Below are 17,598 nucleotides of genomic sequence, written 5' to 3'. Positions count from 1 at the left end.
GCAAATTTGCCAGGAAGAGGAAGCAAGTGCATGGTGCCCCCACGGACGGTGAGGTGGTGAGATGGTGAGGGAGGCCATTAATAACCCAAGGATCACTGTTTAAGAATTGCAGAGATTGGTGTGTTTCTTGCGGTCAACAAGTCTAAAAAAAAAACATAAAATGGCACCTCCATACCAACTAACTCTTTGGAAGGGTAGCATGAAGACAGCCCTTACTGAGCACAATATACAAAACCAAGAATATGGAGCTTGCCAAACCTCACTGGAATTATGACTGGAAGAGAGTTATATTGTCAGATAAGACCAAAATTGAACGTTTTGGCCATACGCACCATCGACATGTTTGGCGGCAAAAGAGGAATGCATATAGGAGAAGCACCTCATACCTACTGTCAAATATGGAGGTGGGTCATTGATATTTTGGAGATGTTTCGCTGGCAGTGGTTCCGGGGGACTATTTTAGATCAATGGCACAATGAATTCAACAAAGTACCAGGAAATTCTGGCAGAAAATTTGGTTGTCTCTGCTAAGAAGCTAGGACTTAGTCATAGGTAGATTGTCCAGCAGGACAATGACTCCAGCATACATCAAAATCTAAACAGAAGTGCTTAAGTGAAATCAACATCCATGGTTTCCAATGGCTATCTCAGTCTCCAGACTTAAATTCCATCAAAAACCTGTGGTCTGAACTGAAGAGGTGGGGTCCATAAGCGTAAACCCAAAGATATCAATGATTCTGAAAAGTTCTACATGGAGCAATGGTCAAAAATCCCTCCAAATGTGTTCTCTAACCTTATCACAAATTATAGGAAAAGACTCATGGCTGTCATGTTTGCCAGGGGTGTTTTCACAAAGTATTAAACCAGGGATGCCAATAATTGTGGAACCTGTTTTTTGGGGAAAAAAAATGTAAAAAATGTAAGACTTTGGTTGATTCCAATGAATCATTAATCAAGCACACTAGTTTACACATGTTGGAAAATAAAGCTTATGTCAATAACTATTATTTTTTAGTTTCGCATTTTTTGTGCATATTTATCAAGGGTGCCAATAATTCTGAAGCCCACTGTTAAACATTGTAGGCTACATAGGAATATCAATAAGACCAGTTTTCCCTGTGGTTTCCCTACGTGTGGTAAAAGATTTTCATCTTATAATGCTTTTAACATGCATGTCACTAGGGCTCACCACAAAACAAGGATACAGGCACGTTATAACCACTATATGTCTGTGCCTTTGAAATGTGCTTTGGATTGTTGCAGCAAACAGTGTCAAAATGTTACAGAGCTTGTTTCCCACTTGAATTCTCATATTAATGAGGGTCTTGACATACCATGTCCCTATGATGGCTGTTCAAAATATTTCAAACTAAAAACATCCTTTTCCTCCCATATTTCTGGATACCACAAAAACTGGGACCGAACCTGTATAAAATCTGTCCATTTACATAATGTGTGACCTGACCCTAATTCCAGATGGGCCTACTGCATTACACAGTTCATCAGCACAGGAAGAGGTGAGTGTTGTAGAAGGCACAAGTAGTGTCCAGGAGGATGTAAATCATGACTTACAAGACAAATACACTGAAAACCTAGCACTTTTTTATTTGGGCTTGCAAGTGAAGTATTTAGTTCCTGCTGCTACAAACTCAGAGATTGTTAATGAGGACTATTCAGGATATTCAGCATGAATGCACCATGAGTATGCTATCTGCAGCTCTCCAGGATAAATCTATACCTCAGCATATATGGCAAGATGTAGGGACAAATGTATATGACAAAAGTCCAGTGCAAGAAGCATTAGAAGCCAAATTTGTAACTCTAACCACACACCATAGGAGGCTCCAATACTATAAAAGCAAGCTCAACGTTGTTGAACCAGTGCAGATTAACCTGGCACATGATGGCAATTTTCAGAATAGGTATTTCCATTATATACCCATCAAGGGCAGCTTAAGAGCTATCCTGGAAGACAATAGTTCATGGCAGCACATTTTGAATCCTCTTCCAAGAAAGGATGGTACACTAGCTGATATAGTTGATGGATGGACTTTAAAATCCAATTCCTTGTCTTCCTTGGGTCCACATTATCTAAAAATCATGCTCTTTCAGGACGCTTTTGAGGTGGCTAACCTGTTGGGCTCTGCCAGACTGAAACACAAAGTCCTTGCTGTATATTACACACTGGCTAACTTTCATCCACAGTTGACTAAATCCAACTTGCACTGCTTTGTTTGGAAAAGGATTGCAAATTGTTTGGGCCTCAGACAATTTTTGATCCTTTAGTGAAGGACTTATGTGAGTTAGAGAATAGTGGCATTACCGTAAGTGAGAAGACATTTAAAGGCAGTGTAGTTTGCATTACCGGAGATAATCTGCATTCCCATTTTATTGGGGGATTCACAGAGAATTTTGCAAGCTCAGAATTTTTCTGCAGGTATTGTCAGATAAGTCCCTTACACTCTGCAGTTGAGACCTGTTGTCATTTTCCCGTGAACTCCTGACAATTACAGTCATTCTGTACAATATTTGGCAAACCACCCAGATGTCAGAATGCACCAAGGCATTAAAGCAGACTGTTTTCAACAGATTGACACACTTCCATGTTTGTCAACCAAGTTTGCCCCCTTGTCTGGCTCATGATTTGTTTGAGGGCATTGTAGATTATGTCTTAGCACTATGCCTGCACTTTCTCATCAAAAAAAAGTGGTTCACTTACAAATTGTTGAATGACAGACTGAAATATTTTCCTGGGGAAAGCAGCAACAAGTCAAATATCCTCTCAGATACAGGGGTAAAGCTTAGGGGTCACGCAGCTCAAAATTGGTGGCTACTGTGATTCTTGCCCATAATTTTGCATGACAAAATAAGAGATTCAGAGGATGCTGTTTGGCTTTTAGTTCTTCTGCTGAGAAATTTGGTTGAGTTTGTTTGTGCACCAAAGTAGTCAGAATCTCAGGTTGCATTCATGAGAATACTGATAGAAGACTATTTAGAACAAAGACACACTGTTCCCACATAAAAGCCTGTGGCCAAAACACCATTACTTGTACACTATCCTGAGTTGACACTGAAATTTGGTCCTCTCATTCGTACTTGAACAGTGCATTTTGGAAGCAAGCGTGGCTATTTTAAAAGAAGTATTCGATCTACCAAAAACTTCAGAAATGTGCCCAAATCTCTAGCAGATAAACATCAGTTACTGCAGGCATACCAGAGCAGTGGTAGCATGTTTAATCCTGGCTTGATTATCACAAACTCCACCAAATATTACCCTGAGTTATACAATTCAAAGATTAAGGATGCTCTTCAAAAATTTGATCTCTCAGATCATAACGTTGTAGTTACTGATAAGGTTATAGTTCATGGCACTTTGTATATCACTGACTTGCTGGTCATCCTTACTTATGACATTAGTCTGTTAAAGCTGGGACAGATCTCTTTGATTGTTATCAAAAATAAAAAGACTGTACTCTTAGTATTGAGAGAAAAAACAGCGAATCATGTAACAGAGCTTGGTGTATTTGAAATTGTTAGCAGTGCTTATTGCAGTATAGTTTGCAAATCATTGGATGACATTGATAATTATGCTCCTTTGAAAATTTACCACAGAGGTGGAAGATTACTCATCCCTCTAAAACACCAGCCATTATGGAGACCATCTTAACACTGATAAAGACTACCCTTCCATCAAGACTACCTGCTCTCCACCATGGCGACATCATGGGCTAAGTCCAACACGGAAGAGGTGGCTTGGGGTTTGGCGGAAAACGACCTTGCTGGAACAAGGCATCCTCACTAGAGCGGCGGAAGTTGGCCGTGGCCGAAGCCCGCCGACAGGAGGAGTCGATTAGGTGTGCCAAGGCTGTGTCGCAAGCTAAACAGGGCCAGTGGATGAGATGGGAGAGTGTGTAAAAACGGAAGATCAGCTGGAAGGACATGTGGGAGATGGAGTCAAGCAGGATAAGTTTCCTCATTCGAGCAACCTACAATGTCCTTCCTACCCCTAAAAATCTCAACCAATGGCTGGGCGAAGATCCATCATACCCCCGTGCTCAACACCAGCTACACTTAGACACATCCTCACTGGGTGTAAAGTGAGCCTCTCCCAAGGACGGTACACCTGGAGACACAATCAAGTGCTCAAGTGTCTGGCAGCAACTCTGGAAAGCAGGAGAACAACCAACAACGCCTTGCAGCCCAGAACAACCAACCCAGTTATGTTAATTGCCTTTGTTCGGAAAGGGGAACAAAGACAACTGAAGATTCCACCAAGGGCCAGGTTTGGACAGCTGGAGGGAGCCCAGGACTGGCAGATGCTGGTGGATGTGGGCCAACGGCTTACAGTTCCATCAGAGATGGTCGAACTCTCAGCCCATGGTATACTTTGTGGAGCTCACAGTCCCTTGGGAGGATGCTGTGCAGGAAGCCTTCGAAAGAAAGAAACTGCGATATACAGAGCTTGCAGCAGAGGCAGAACAGCGGGGCTGGAGTGCAAAGATCTGCCCTGTAGAAGTTGGATGTTGGGGCTTTGTGGCAACATCAACTATAAGACTGATGAGGGACCTGGGTATCAGCGGACAAGCCCTACGCCAGGCCATCAAGGAAACATCAGGGGTGGCAGAGCGGAGTAGCCAGTGGTTCTGGCTGAAGAGGAAAGACCCCAGCTGGTCTCCCAAATAAGCCGGCTAGGCAGATGCAGAGGGGGGTGGTTCTGGGATGCCAAAACGTACCGCTGAGCCTACTGGAAACGTCATGGGCCCAGTCAGCGAAACGTTGATGAAAGTAGGAGCCCACTTGACAACCCCAATGACGTGTCTGTCCAGCATTTCTCAACATCAGAGTAGCGTAGGTCAGTGCTTAAGCCTTCCATCACCACCGGGAGCACGGGAGTTTAAGAGGTGGCACTTTGGATTTTAACATCACGTCCTGTGTATTTGAAAACATTATCTGAGGACATCCTTTTAACATCAATGCAGGAGTAAAGGCTGGAGTTCGTTGGAGTAGCCTGCATTGAGGACCTCAGCCTGGTAACTGCAGATGATCTGGAAGGAATTCTACGATCTATACAATGTAGTAGATTGATTCAGGCATTTAGTACAGGTTTTTTGAAATCATCTTTGTCCATGCATAGTGAACACTCCTGCTTATAGGTTATGTTTGTCATACTGTAATGTAATTGAAGACCAGAATTAAAATGTGAGACATGCTTATAATATAATTTGTTTTAGCCAAGTGCATAGGTCTCCTGTCCTGTGTGTTTGTGTGTAAAGACCATTTAAAATTAGAAATCGAAAATTTCTGCATTATCTCTGCATTATCTCTTTTTCAAGTCACAGCTTGGAAAAAATTGTGCAAAAAGTGCGCAAGACTTCTGTGGAAATCTCTAGATGTTAAAAAATGTAATTAACTATTTTTTAAAAATTTATTTCATAGGACCATCGAATAGCGTACAGTTTTCCCCAACAACAGCAGCACAGAGAGCATGTGGAACCACAGAACCATCAGCCAGCAATGTTGGCCCTACGTCATCACAATTACCTAGAACCACTGGGAATTTTCAAATTCCATGGGATAAATTTCCTCCAGAACTTACAAAAGCCATCTCGGAGAAAACACGCCCATGTCCAGCATTAAGACGAGAGAGGTTCGTATCGTTATTAATGAGTTGCTTACCACAGACAAAAACAGACCAGGACAAGACATTCTTAGAAAAATTGCCCAAGAAAATGTTCAGAAATACCCAAAGTCTTTTTGTGATGTATGTGGGGATGACATTGTTGGCACAGGATACGACTCTTTAATGCTTCAAATGGAGAACAGAATGGAAAACTGTAATAGGCAGATAACAGTGAAATCTAAGAGGCAAGCAGAGGGTGATGCCATTCCCAAAAAACCCAAACAGTATGATCGATATGGCTGTGTACAGTGGCAACCAGATCTCCCAGCCAATGAAGATGAGATGGGTCCAACTGACAAGAAGACAGAGCTGCAAAATGCATATGCAGGTAGCCTACTCCCAGAAACATTTGTCAAGAAGCTAATGGCTGAAACCTTTTACAGCCAACGCATCCCAATTAACAGTGACAACAAAACAGTTAGTGAGTTGAAAAACAAATGGTCCTACTTGTTTGAAGCTACTCATTTCTTTGATCACACTGAAAGACTACTTGGTATCCCTGTTCAAAAAAAGCTGGAACTGTCAACAAACGAAAAACAGTAGCGAACTTTTTTTTACAAACAAAACCAACTCAGTTTTCACGAATGCAGGAAAAACTCAAAGTCCCCTTGGAGCTGGTCTCCAGCATCGGCAAATATCTCGGTGACAACACAGACAAACCACTAATCCACAAAGAGGTGAGTATTTTTTTTTTTTACCTTTAATGTGATAAATATGTTTTCAGTATGTTAGATAGTATATTAATAATGAGAATTAACTTTGTTCTCAAGAGAATGTGTTTGTCAAAAGCAAATACATACACTTGCTGTCACTTGAGTGTCTGTTTTATTTTGTCTTATTTTTATGTTTTAAAGGGCTGACCACTGACTTTGCCAAGCACTCCATGGGCTCTATCTTACACCCGGCGCAAAGCGGCGCCAAGCGCAATGCAAGTGTCTTTGCTAGTTTCAGACCGACGCAGTTGTCATTTTCCCATCCAGTGCCCACGTTGTTTAAATAGCAAATGTACTTGCGCACATCGGAGCGCCCACGGGCGTGTTGGTCTTAAAATGAGGTGTGGTCAGGTGCATTGTTGCCACATTGCTATCTTGAGGCAGCGGAAAGACCAACAAAAACCTGGGGCTATATTTTAACAATCTAAGGGCACGGTCTTAAGCACATGGCACAAGTGCATTTAGGGCGTGTCCAAATCCACTTTTGATAGTTTAACGGCAGATAATCTGAGCGCAAAGTAAGGCGCATGGTTCAAAGGGGTTGTACTTAGTCTCTTAATTAATCATAGGTGTGTTTTGGGCATAACATGAAATAAACCAATCAGTGTCATCTCCCATTCCCTTTAAAAGCCAGGTGCGCTTGCACCTTGGCGGATTGCTATTATAATGGCGGATATTATGGATAAATGGATAAATGGATATAAATATTATGACTAACCATTATGACATGTATTTTTTTTTAAATATCGCGTGTTGTGCACCTGCCTATGTAGGCACATATTACTATCTTAATAATGCGCCCTTAAAATAACAGTAAAATACTGCACCATTGACTTGTTGACATTGACTGCGCCATGTGGACAAGTGTTGAGAATTAGCATGTATGCTAAAACACTTAAGCAATGCATCTGGTTTGTCCAATGTAATTGTGATGTCCATGTCAAATAAACTTAACTTAACTTAGCATGGCCGATCAGGTCACAAAAGTAAGCACAGATGTAATTCTAAGCATATTTTTCATTTTCTTTAAGATAGCTTAGTACTTCAGCCATAGTTTAGATCAGGGGTTCCAATCTTACAAAAAAGGCGTTTGTTGGTGCAGGTTTTTGTTTTTACCTAGCTCAAGGACACCTGACTCTACTTATCAATATCTTGATTGAAGACTATTAGTTAATTAGTAGAATTAGATGTCATAGCGCTCAGCCACAACAAAAAATGTGACCACATCGCCCCTTTTCAGAAACCATTGGACTCCCCCAGTTTAGATCATAATTATGTACTTGAACAAGTGACTTGCATTTTCAGTGGTTCCCTTTAAACATGCATTTGCCCTGCTTCTAGCCTCATTGAGAAAGAATGGCTTTCTATTCATTTTCAGCAATTTATTGAATGATTTCCAAGTTTGTAAATATATTTAGCTTAATCTTTATCCCAGTTTGGGTGTGTTTGTGATCATGGCTGCGGCCACGAATAAATGCATTAGATTCTGATGGTGTTCTCATTGTGTTATGAAGGTAATCAAATTTTGATACATTTTGTGTACACTAACATTAAAAACACACAATGTGCAGTTTTTCCAAATGTGAAAATGACAAGCATTGTAATTTCCTTACGTGTTCAGGAAGCGTGATGTCATGCCATGCAGCAGCTGTACAATGTCGCCATGTCTAATGAGCCGGGGTGGCTTACTAACCACCAAGTCCTGTCTGGAATACAAACATGATATTGATTTCACAGAACTATAAATTACATGGGTCATTACCCAAATTAAATTTAACTTATTAATGTCATTGAGTAATGTTTAAACAAGCCATCAAAGGAAAACATATTGTTCTTGACAAGAGTTCTTTATTTAGCACATATTTTTCCCCACTGTTTGCCTTATATATTGTAACTGTGCTCAATCTGAACATTTGGCCAAATTGTAGACACCTTTGGACATGCTTATATAGGCCACATATCATTTGATTGTGAATAAAGATTAAATACTGTGTAAACTTTAATGGCCATATAACCCAATATTCACATATCTCTCAAAATAAAAATGTAAGATGCCACTAACAGTCACACAGTTGGATTTGAAATAAAACTAGCCAACTCAAACTAGCCATCCTAGGAGGATGAGCCATAAACAAAACCCACCTCAACCACAGTCCCAACCCAGCAACATGGGTAACATTGTGTGACCCACTAATAAAACACAGCCCATCCTCAGCCACCAAACAGCAAATCATACCTGAGAGAAAGTAATTACTTTCCAAGTGAAAAAAACTGTTAGACACTGTTGTTTCCCAATGTTACTAACAAAATCACTATTTATGAAAAAGGCTTTAAGTTGACACGTAGGACATTAAAACAAATCATAGTAGCTGAAATGTTATTGTTTAATGAAAGCATAGTACCGACAATACGTGCAATTTAATCCAAATCCAAATCTCAATTAAAATTAAATCCTAATATTCTACATTTAATCTAATATTCTGATAGAAGATCTTTCTAAACAGTTGGGTGTGCCACATCACAGACAGTAAGATGACACTGGTCATGGGGCTAACTCCTTGGGAAAGTTTGCTTCTTTTATTTAATGTTAATTTTCAGGGTCTCCAGATATTAGTAATTGAAGGCAATCAGCAGTTACTGTTTAATTTAATATCCTTTGAATCCTTTAATATGGTAAAAATCATTAAAGATTATTTCAAGAATTTAGATTAATATAAACATTAACACAGATAAATTATTACCAATTTTAATCTTATGAATACTTTCACAAACCTATCACTGCACACATACTGTAGCTGAGGCATTAACCCGAGTCCTCTTGCAACAGGAGCACTTACCTGCCTGGATCTTTGACAATCCACCAGTTATTGACATCTTTGAAGGGGTAGCAGGTGACCTGCTGTTGATGGGAGCTACCGCGCCCATTTTCATACCTTCACATCATGAGAAAGTTGTTAGGCTAAAACTAACAGATCAAACTGGAAGATGATCAAGAGGGCTGAAGGGTGTGCAGATTCTGAATATGTTTACTGACCTGATGGGATAGTTGGCCTTGTGGGAGTGCAGCCAGCATGGGACAGGTTTGCTTGATTTGCTGCGTAGTGTCACCTGGGAGCCATATGCCACCTCCAGTGGCTGGCCTTGTGTGATCCTTGCCAGGCCACCCTGTAGGCAACAGAGTAAATCACGGAATGTGTGAGATCACTCCCATCTTCTTTTCCATATTTTCTACATTCAAAATATGAAGTGTCATTTTAACATAATAGCAGAGATTTTTGAAGTTTTAAGTATATCATCTTGACAAGTGTTCTGTAATTAGATAAACAGCCAACTCTGTTATGGTGTTAAAAATGCTTGGAGGAAGCAAGATGTGTTGCGCAGTCTGCAGGGTGGCTGACTCAAGCGATATGCGAGTCCTCTCGTGTGATTGGGGGTTTAATACCCCACCATGGCACCTTTGTGCTATAATGCCTAGTGTAGCTGTTACCCTGTCTGCTTTCCTCCTGTCTGAATAAAGCAAAAAATACAAAAGGAGGAAGGATTGTCTGCCCTCCTTAAAAAAATAGCAAGTTGAGTTCAGCTGTATAGCAGATGAACAACAACAACTGTATTTAGTTAGAACACCCCTCACTTAAAATGGCAGCCATCAGTTGAATGTGAATATATGAATGCAAATCAACTATCATTACAACCACAACCCTGGATGCTGCAAACAGTCAGCACCCCTTCAGAAAGGGAACCTAACCGGCCCAATATACTTCAAACAAATTTGAATTTAGAAGATTCATCAGACCGCACTGGGAGCAAATGTTTCGCTCCGACTTTAAGTCTGTTTGTTTAATGATGCTCCATACCAGATGGTGAAGCAACCAATCAAGCAGTGGACATTGGAATTGAAAATGAATAACAGCGATGAAATCCAAAACAAAGAAAACGGCAATAGCTGTGGTCATACAAGTGGACATATCCTTGAACAGCTTCCGCAAGTCCAGCCTCGAACTGATTCACCTTAGAAATGAGCAAAGGACAGCCGAAAGAAACAGGAAGTTTACCAGAAACTGGTGACCCAAAATGCATCTAATGATGTGACATTGTTGACTGGTTGTCACCAATTGTAGGCAATGCTGTATTGGGGGGCAGTGAACTAGGCTGTGTGAGAGTTTTCACTAATTTCGGCTGGCCAGCCTGCGCACACTGCGGCGATCAAAGCTAAATGCAATATTTTGTTTTGGTCACAAAAACCTGTGATTTTGCCTTTGCCAATCCACCATATTTGAATTTGTTTGAAGTATACTGAGTCCATAAGACACAATGTTGCTCCATTGTTTATGAAAATAAAGGCCTACACTTTTTAAATGCAAGTTACGAAAAAGTTTTTGATGCAGGATCCAAATAACAGTTGTCAATTTGCCATTATCTGCATTTTTAGCTTGTATATTGTTCAGTGGAGGCTCCCTTTAATTGTGATAAACAGTGCAAAGCCCAGTAAAAAAAAAGGAGAAGCAGAAATAGTACATGTGATTAAAAATTTTGCTGAAAACTGGAAAAACACATTTCATGAATAAAAATGAAGATAAACTGCAAAAAAGTGGGCTAATGAAATAATATAATAAAAAAGCCTAAAACACAAAACCGTAAAACAGAGTACTTCAAGAAAATAGACACTGAACAGTGCGGGAGTAGCATGTAGGCTATGTGTCAATGACCTGCAGACTGGCTTGAAAAGCGCTGCTCATCATCTGATCATGGGGTCCACTGTGGTACAGGAGGCTGAGGTGAGCATAGAAAAATCCAAGGTATAGCAACACAGGTAACACCAGGAGTGCCAGAGAACGGGCCAATACCTGCACCAGGACGGTCACCTGTGGGGTGAGAGTAACACCTCAAATGTGGCCTTATAACATTAAAATAAAATATAACATTTTTATTGTCCAAAATAAATCCAAAAACAGTATTATTTCCTTTGATCAGCAGGATCATTGATATCAATGAACACAACATTTACAACACAGAAAAAAGATTTTGAATAAACAGCAATTTAAAGATCAAATCTAATAAAATGTTCCCATGTTTTATTCCAAACTCTTTGCAGGCAAACACTTCATGTTCAGTTTCATATTTAGAATACAGCACCATGGTTTTTGAAAATTTGAATCTGATTCAGTTTCTTTTTTGGCGTGAGACATTTCAACTCAACTGCTGTCAGATGCATATAGAGATCACTTCAAAAATGTTTACCCCCCCAATTTCTAGAAACATATGCAATTTACACTTTACAATGAATTGTATGTTGGACACAGGTTCTGTTCATTGATAGATCAACACAAATATGTAAATATACAGTAGGCTCCAGAATTACTGGCACCAAGGATCCAAAGTGCGACCATTTTGGTCGCACATGCAACCAAAAATCTGTCAAGTGCGACTAAACATTTTCATTGGTCGCACCGGTGCACCTGACATTTAGCAGGTCTGTCCCTGTGTGTGTAGCATGCTTTTTTTTTCCCACCCGCATTCTGCGAAGACCCACTACCTACTATGCCTCTGATTGGCTCTGACCCTGATATTTTTCTTCACTAAATGCAGGTGGGGGGTAAAAAAACAAGGCATGTGTGTATTAGTGGCGAGAGCGGCCTTGTATGCATATTTATTTTTTATCCCGTTTTCTCGAGATCACAAATTAATTATTGCGTTATCACAAGATAACAAAGTTGGTTTTTTTGAGATCACGACTTAATTATCTCGTTATCTCGAGAAAACAAATAATGGTTTAATCGAGATCACAACTTAATTATTTCGTTTTCCCGAGAAAACAAATAATGATTTTCTCTAGATCACAACGTAATTGTGTCATTTCGACTTGAGACTGGCTTGAGGGAACAGTAAGTTGGGTAAAGTTGGAAATATATTCACAGATTCAAAATTCCCGGATCAATAACTCATAAGGGAAATGTTGTTAAAACACAAACAACACCTCTTTAGTACCGTAGTAAGGTAGACAACAAGCTACAACCTAATTTTAGCCAAAACGAGATGTCCTCCGAGCTGGACAAATAACACTGGTGTCTATGTACAGCCGGCTGTGAGACGAGTGCGCAGGGGACGTGTAAAAAGTGCAACAACGCAAAGGGATACTACAAAAATATAAAATATATATGCTCTTATACAGTGTAGTGTCCCCAAAATCATTTCACACATCAGTGGTCTTCTGTTGGCTATACTACAACACTTAGTTTGGAAAAATGTGTTTTTGCATAATTTTGGGGAATTTTTACTGGGAAAATTATTCGGTAACTTCACTCTTATGACAGTGTAGTACCATCAAATTCAGTTCAACCTCCGGGAGCAGCGCACACTTTTGTGTGAGTTATTTGAGTTTGATTTATTTATTTGAGTTTGTCAAGCACTTTAAACATCAGCACTTTTAAAGTTTATTTTTTAAACAATTGAGGTTATTGCGATTTAAATAAAGGAAAAATATTTATCTGCAACTTTATTCCTGTTTACAATCATTTACATAATGTGTTACGAAATTACCAATCTGTATGGGAAATAACAAAAAGGTCATGCTTAAAATGTATTACTGCGGTGCCAAAAGGCGCAGTGAAAAATTTTGGGTGCACCTAAATTATGTGCTGGTGCACCTAAATGAAAAGGTAAGGCGCACCAGTACAACCAATGTAAAAAGTTAGTCTGGAGCCCTGGGCACCCTTAATAAAAATGAAGAAAAAGGCTGCATATAATAAATGACACAGATAATAATCTATATGTTATGTTCAAACATATGGGAAAACTATATACTTTTATTTCAATACATTTACTCTCATGCTTCAATGTTTTTTTATTAAGCAATCTAATTTTTTCTGAAAACCATAGGTGCCATAATTATTGGCACCCCTAACAATTATTGTAAGTAAAATCAAACAAAATCAAATTGCCAATACAATTTTACTTAATTTAGTTCATCTCAGTCTAAAGGACTATATTGTGTCATTCCATCACTTCCAGTTTCACTAGAGAATACAAATGAGGTAACAAGCATACAAAATCCCTTTGTCATCCATCAGCATGGGAAAATCCAAATTGTCAATTCAGAAGAGACCTATGGTAATTTACCGTCACAAGCCTGGTAATGGGTACAAAAAAGACATACACGGTTAAACATACCACTTAGCACTGTAAGGGCAATAATAAAAAGGTGTAAAACATATGGAATGGTTGCAAATTTTCCAGGAAGAGGAAGCAAATGCATGGGGTCCCCATGGATAGTGAGGAAGATGGTGAGGGAGGCCATTATAACCCAAGGATCACTGTTTAAGAATTGCAGAGATTGGTTTGTTTCTTGTGGTCAACAAGTCTAAAAAAAAACATAAAATGGCACCTCCATACCAACTAACTCTTTGGAAGGGTGGCACGAAGACAGCCCTTACTGAGTACAATAAACAAAACCAAGCTTGCCAAACCTCACTGGAATTATGACTGGAAGAGAGTTATTGTCAGATGAGACCGAAATTGAACATTTTGGCCATACACACCATCAACATGTTTGGCTGCAAAAGAGGAATGCATACAGCAGAAGCACCTCATACCTACGGTCAAATATGGAGGTGGGTCATTGATATTTTGTTTTGCTGGCAGTGGTCACGGAGGACTATTTTAGATCAATGGCACAATGAATTCAACAAAGTACCAGGAAATTCTGGCAGAAAATGTGGCTGTCTCTGCTAAGAAGCTAGGACTTGGTCATAAGTAGATTGTCCAGTATTATGTTTAGACAGTGACCAGACCCGGAGCTGGGTTTTAGTTAACTTTATTCTCCCAACCTCTGCTACAACACTACCGTAAGCTGTACGGCTCTGCCACTCCCACAAACGCTCTTAAAGGCGTAGTAACACATATGCCGGTACACCAGTAAATTCCACTACTTAAACAGACATAACATTTTCTCCCCCCACCCAGGAAGGACAACACAACTTTCAATCCATGAAACTAAAACCCCTTTAACGACTAATAACAGTCCCTGAACCAGACAGGCGGAGTCCTTGCTCTCTGAGGGCGAGCCTGCTGAGGAGCAGGACTTGGCGGCGGCGGGGGGTTAACCCCCAAGTCTTCAGTCCCCGGAGCAGGCTGCCAGCTGAGAGGAGCAGCGGGGAACAGGGATGGTGTAGGGCCTGTCAGGGCCCGAACCCTGTGCAGGCAGTTTGTGTGCCACCGAGTCCCATCGTCCAGTCTGTAGGTGGCCGGTCCTAGCTGCCGAGTCACCTGTCGAGGCACTGACCAGTATGACTGCAGCTTGTTCTGGCAGTGTGCATGTTTGATCCGGACCCAGTCCCCTGCAGACAGGGAGGGGTCCCGTACTCTGCGCGAGGTGTCAAACCTCTGCTTCATCTGTGCCTGTGAGCTGCGGACCTGTACTTTGGCTTTCTGGATCCCTGGGCTCACACGTGCAGGGGCTGGCTTGGCTCTCATGCAGTCCAGTGGTTGTTTTAGTTCCCGCCCTATCATGAGCAGGGCCGGTGACACCCCAGTGGTGGAGTGCTTGGATGCCCGGATTGTCAAGAGGGTTTGATTGAGTGCAGCACTTAAGGTTTTCCCCTCCTCCAAACAGGCCCCTATTCTGTTTTTAAGGGTTTTATTCAGTCTTTCTACCCCCCCATTACTCTCCGAGTGGTACACTGCTGTCCTGATGTGCTTGATGGACCGCCGTGACAGGAACTCTGAGAACTCAGGCGATATGAATTGGGGCCCATTGTGCAACGTGACGGTGATAGGCTGCTCCCAGCGCCCGAAAAGCTTGTCCAAGCAGGTGATGATGGCGTGTGTGGTAATGGAGCCCAGCTCAAAAGCTTCCGGCCATTTCGAGTGGACGTCATGCACTACCAGTAGGTAGCAGGCGTGTGCGGGTGCCCCGTGAAGTTCGCCGCAGAGGTCAATCTGAATATGCTCCCATGGCGCGGACGGCCATTGGAGCGGGGTGAGGGGTGCTGTGGCTGGCTGGCCTGTTTTCCCGCTCAAAAGGCAGCAGGTGCAGTTTTTCACCAGCTCCTCTACGTCGTAGTCAATGCGGGGCCACCACACTGTGTCTCGGCAGCGCTGCTTCACCTTGACCACTCCCAGGTGGCCTTCATGTGCCATGTGTAGGACTCTGGTCCTCAGTGTCTCTGGTATAACCGCGCGATGGCTGCGTGCGAGGCACCCCTCCCCCCAGCATGAGAGCTCGTCGCGGACTCTGTGGTAGGCGAGTAGGCTGGCATCCACTTTAGCAGGCCAGCCGTCCTGAATGTAGGTGCGGAGGGTGGAGAACGTCTCGTCCTCAGCCGAAGCCTGCTGCAGTTCGGCCAGTGTGACTACTGCGCTGAGGGGTCCGTAGAGCGTTTGGACCCAGTCCTCATCCCCCACTGAGTCTGGCGTTTCACCCTCCAACCCCGCTGTGGTGGAGATAGCAGGTCCACCACCATATTCGTGCGCCCAGGCACAAACTCGAGTTTGAAACTGTACTGGTTCAGCCTATCAGCCCACCTCAGCAGTCTCAGTGGCCTGTGCCCTGAATCCTGGGTCGCCAGCAGTGTCATCAGAGCCTGATGGTCCGTTCTGGCGGTGAAGGCCCTGCCATAGAGGTAGACGTGCCAGCGTTCACAGGCCCACAGACAAGCGGGGGCCTCCCTCTCCCCCATTGAGTACTTTTGCTCAGCCGGAGTGAGTAAGTGCCACCCCAGAAGCATCACAGGTGACCAGGGTGGGGGCGGTGAGGCTGAAATGGGCCAGAGTGGGTGGGGATGTGAGCTGCCGTTTACTGACGCGCACGGCCTCCTGGCAGGCCGGGGTCCAGTCCCAAACAGCATCCTTGCGAAGTAGCTGGCACAGAGGGGCTGTTGCGTCAAAGTAGTGTGGCAGGAAACGGAGATAGTAGGTAGCCATCCCCAGGAACGAGGACAGCTGGGACGGCGACCGTGGGTCTGGAAGGGACAGAATGGCCTCAGTGTGAGACATGATCGGAGTGATGCCCGCCCTGGAGAGCCTGAAGCCCAGGAACTCGACCTCCTCGGCCCCAAACACGCACTTCTCTGCGTTCAGGGAGACGTTGTGCTGTCTGAAGTGCTGGAAGACCTGCTCCAGGCGAGCATCGTGCAGTGCGGTGGAGGGCACGTGCACCACCACATCGTCCAGGTAGATGAAGACCCCCTGAATGCCAGCCAAGATGAGTGACATTATTTTCTGGAAACAGCTCGGGGCCGAGACAATCCAAATGCCACGCGCTTATTTGTGAACACCCCCACATGCGTGATGAAGGCTGTGAGGTCTCTGCTGGTCGGCACCAGGAAAACCTGCAGATAGCCATGCCGTACGTCCATCTTGCTAAAGACTGTAGAGCCATGAAAATGGCTGGTGAGCTCCTCTGCAGTGGGGAGGGGGTACTTGTCGGGGATAATGGCTTTGTTGAAGTCCGTCAGGTCGACGCAGAGACGGAGTCCACCCCCCCCTTCCAGGCTACCACCAGGTTGGACACCCAGGGTGAGGCATTGACTGGTTCAATGACATCGGCCTTCGCGAGGCGACGAAGCTCCTCCCCCACCGCGTCACGGAGGGCCAGGGGAATGCGCCGTAATGGCTGAATAACTGGCAGTACAGATGAGTCCACCGTAGGTTGGTGTACGAACCCAGACATGCACCCCAGGCCCTCAAATAGCTTCGGGTGGCGGTCGGGCCAGGAGGTTGTGACCTGTAGGACACGCAGGCCCCCAGCATCAGTCAGAGAAAAGTTCAGTGCGTGGAAGAGGTCTAGGCCATTATGTTAGCTCCCGTACGTGTGATGTAGAACTTAGCATCAGGAGCACGTTGGCAGTTATACTCCACCGGGAGACAGGCCACACCCAAAGTGGAGATAGGGGCATTGCCGTAGCCTGACAAGGATTTAGCAGCTACATCAAGGGGCACATGACTGAAATAGCGTCCATACGTGGCTTCGTTCAAGAGGGACACTTTAGCCCCGGTATCAATGAGGAGCAGTATGGAGGCTCCGCCCACACGGCATGTGCAATGCCTGAATGTGGCCCGCTGGCTCTGCACTATGTTTATAGGAACAGCAGTAGAGGGTGACTGTGCAGGCGGGGAGCGGCACCAGCGTGCAAAATGATTCAGTTTATTACAGTAACGGCAGCGCTTACCCAGGTCCATGCTAACGAGAGCCACAGTTACCACAACGCC

General features: G+C 43.2%; 1 protein-coding gene across 5 annotated transcripts in view; it reads right to left on the bottom strand.

Annotated features, from left to right (window-relative positions):
• pomt1 (protein-O-mannosyltransferase 1) overlaps window positions 1-17,598 on the bottom strand; it is a 235,961-nt gene that overhangs the window by 146,298 nt on the left and 72,065 nt on the right. For 3 of the 5 annotated variants that reach the window (XM_064297586.1, XM_064297587.1, XM_064297588.1), the window contains 4 exons: window positions 11,100-11,255; window positions 9,428-9,558; window positions 9,231-9,326; window positions 8,007-8,099 (listed from right to left, as the gene is read on the bottom strand). In XM_064297586.1, coding sequence (XP_064153656.1) covers window positions 8,007-8,099; window positions 9,231-9,326; window positions 9,428-9,558; window positions 11,100-11,255 — 476 coding nt within the window. Of the gene's footprint in view, window positions 1-8,006; window positions 8,100-9,230; window positions 9,327-9,427; window positions 9,559-11,099; window positions 11,256-12,800; window positions 12,815-13,214; window positions 13,247-15,504; window positions 15,516-17,598 lie in introns of all 5 variants that reach the window. The other 2 variants (XM_064297590.1, XM_064297589.1) reach the window with 2 other exon arrangements.

This window comes from Anguilla rostrata, chromosome 10 (genome assembly GCF_018555375.3).
Source record: "Anguilla rostrata isolate EN2019 chromosome 10, ASM1855537v3, whole genome shotgun sequence".
Taxonomy (NCBI): domain Eukaryota; kingdom Metazoa; phylum Chordata; class Actinopteri; order Anguilliformes; family Anguillidae; genus Anguilla; species Anguilla rostrata.
This window is presented reverse-complemented; position numbering and strand designations above follow the sequence as displayed.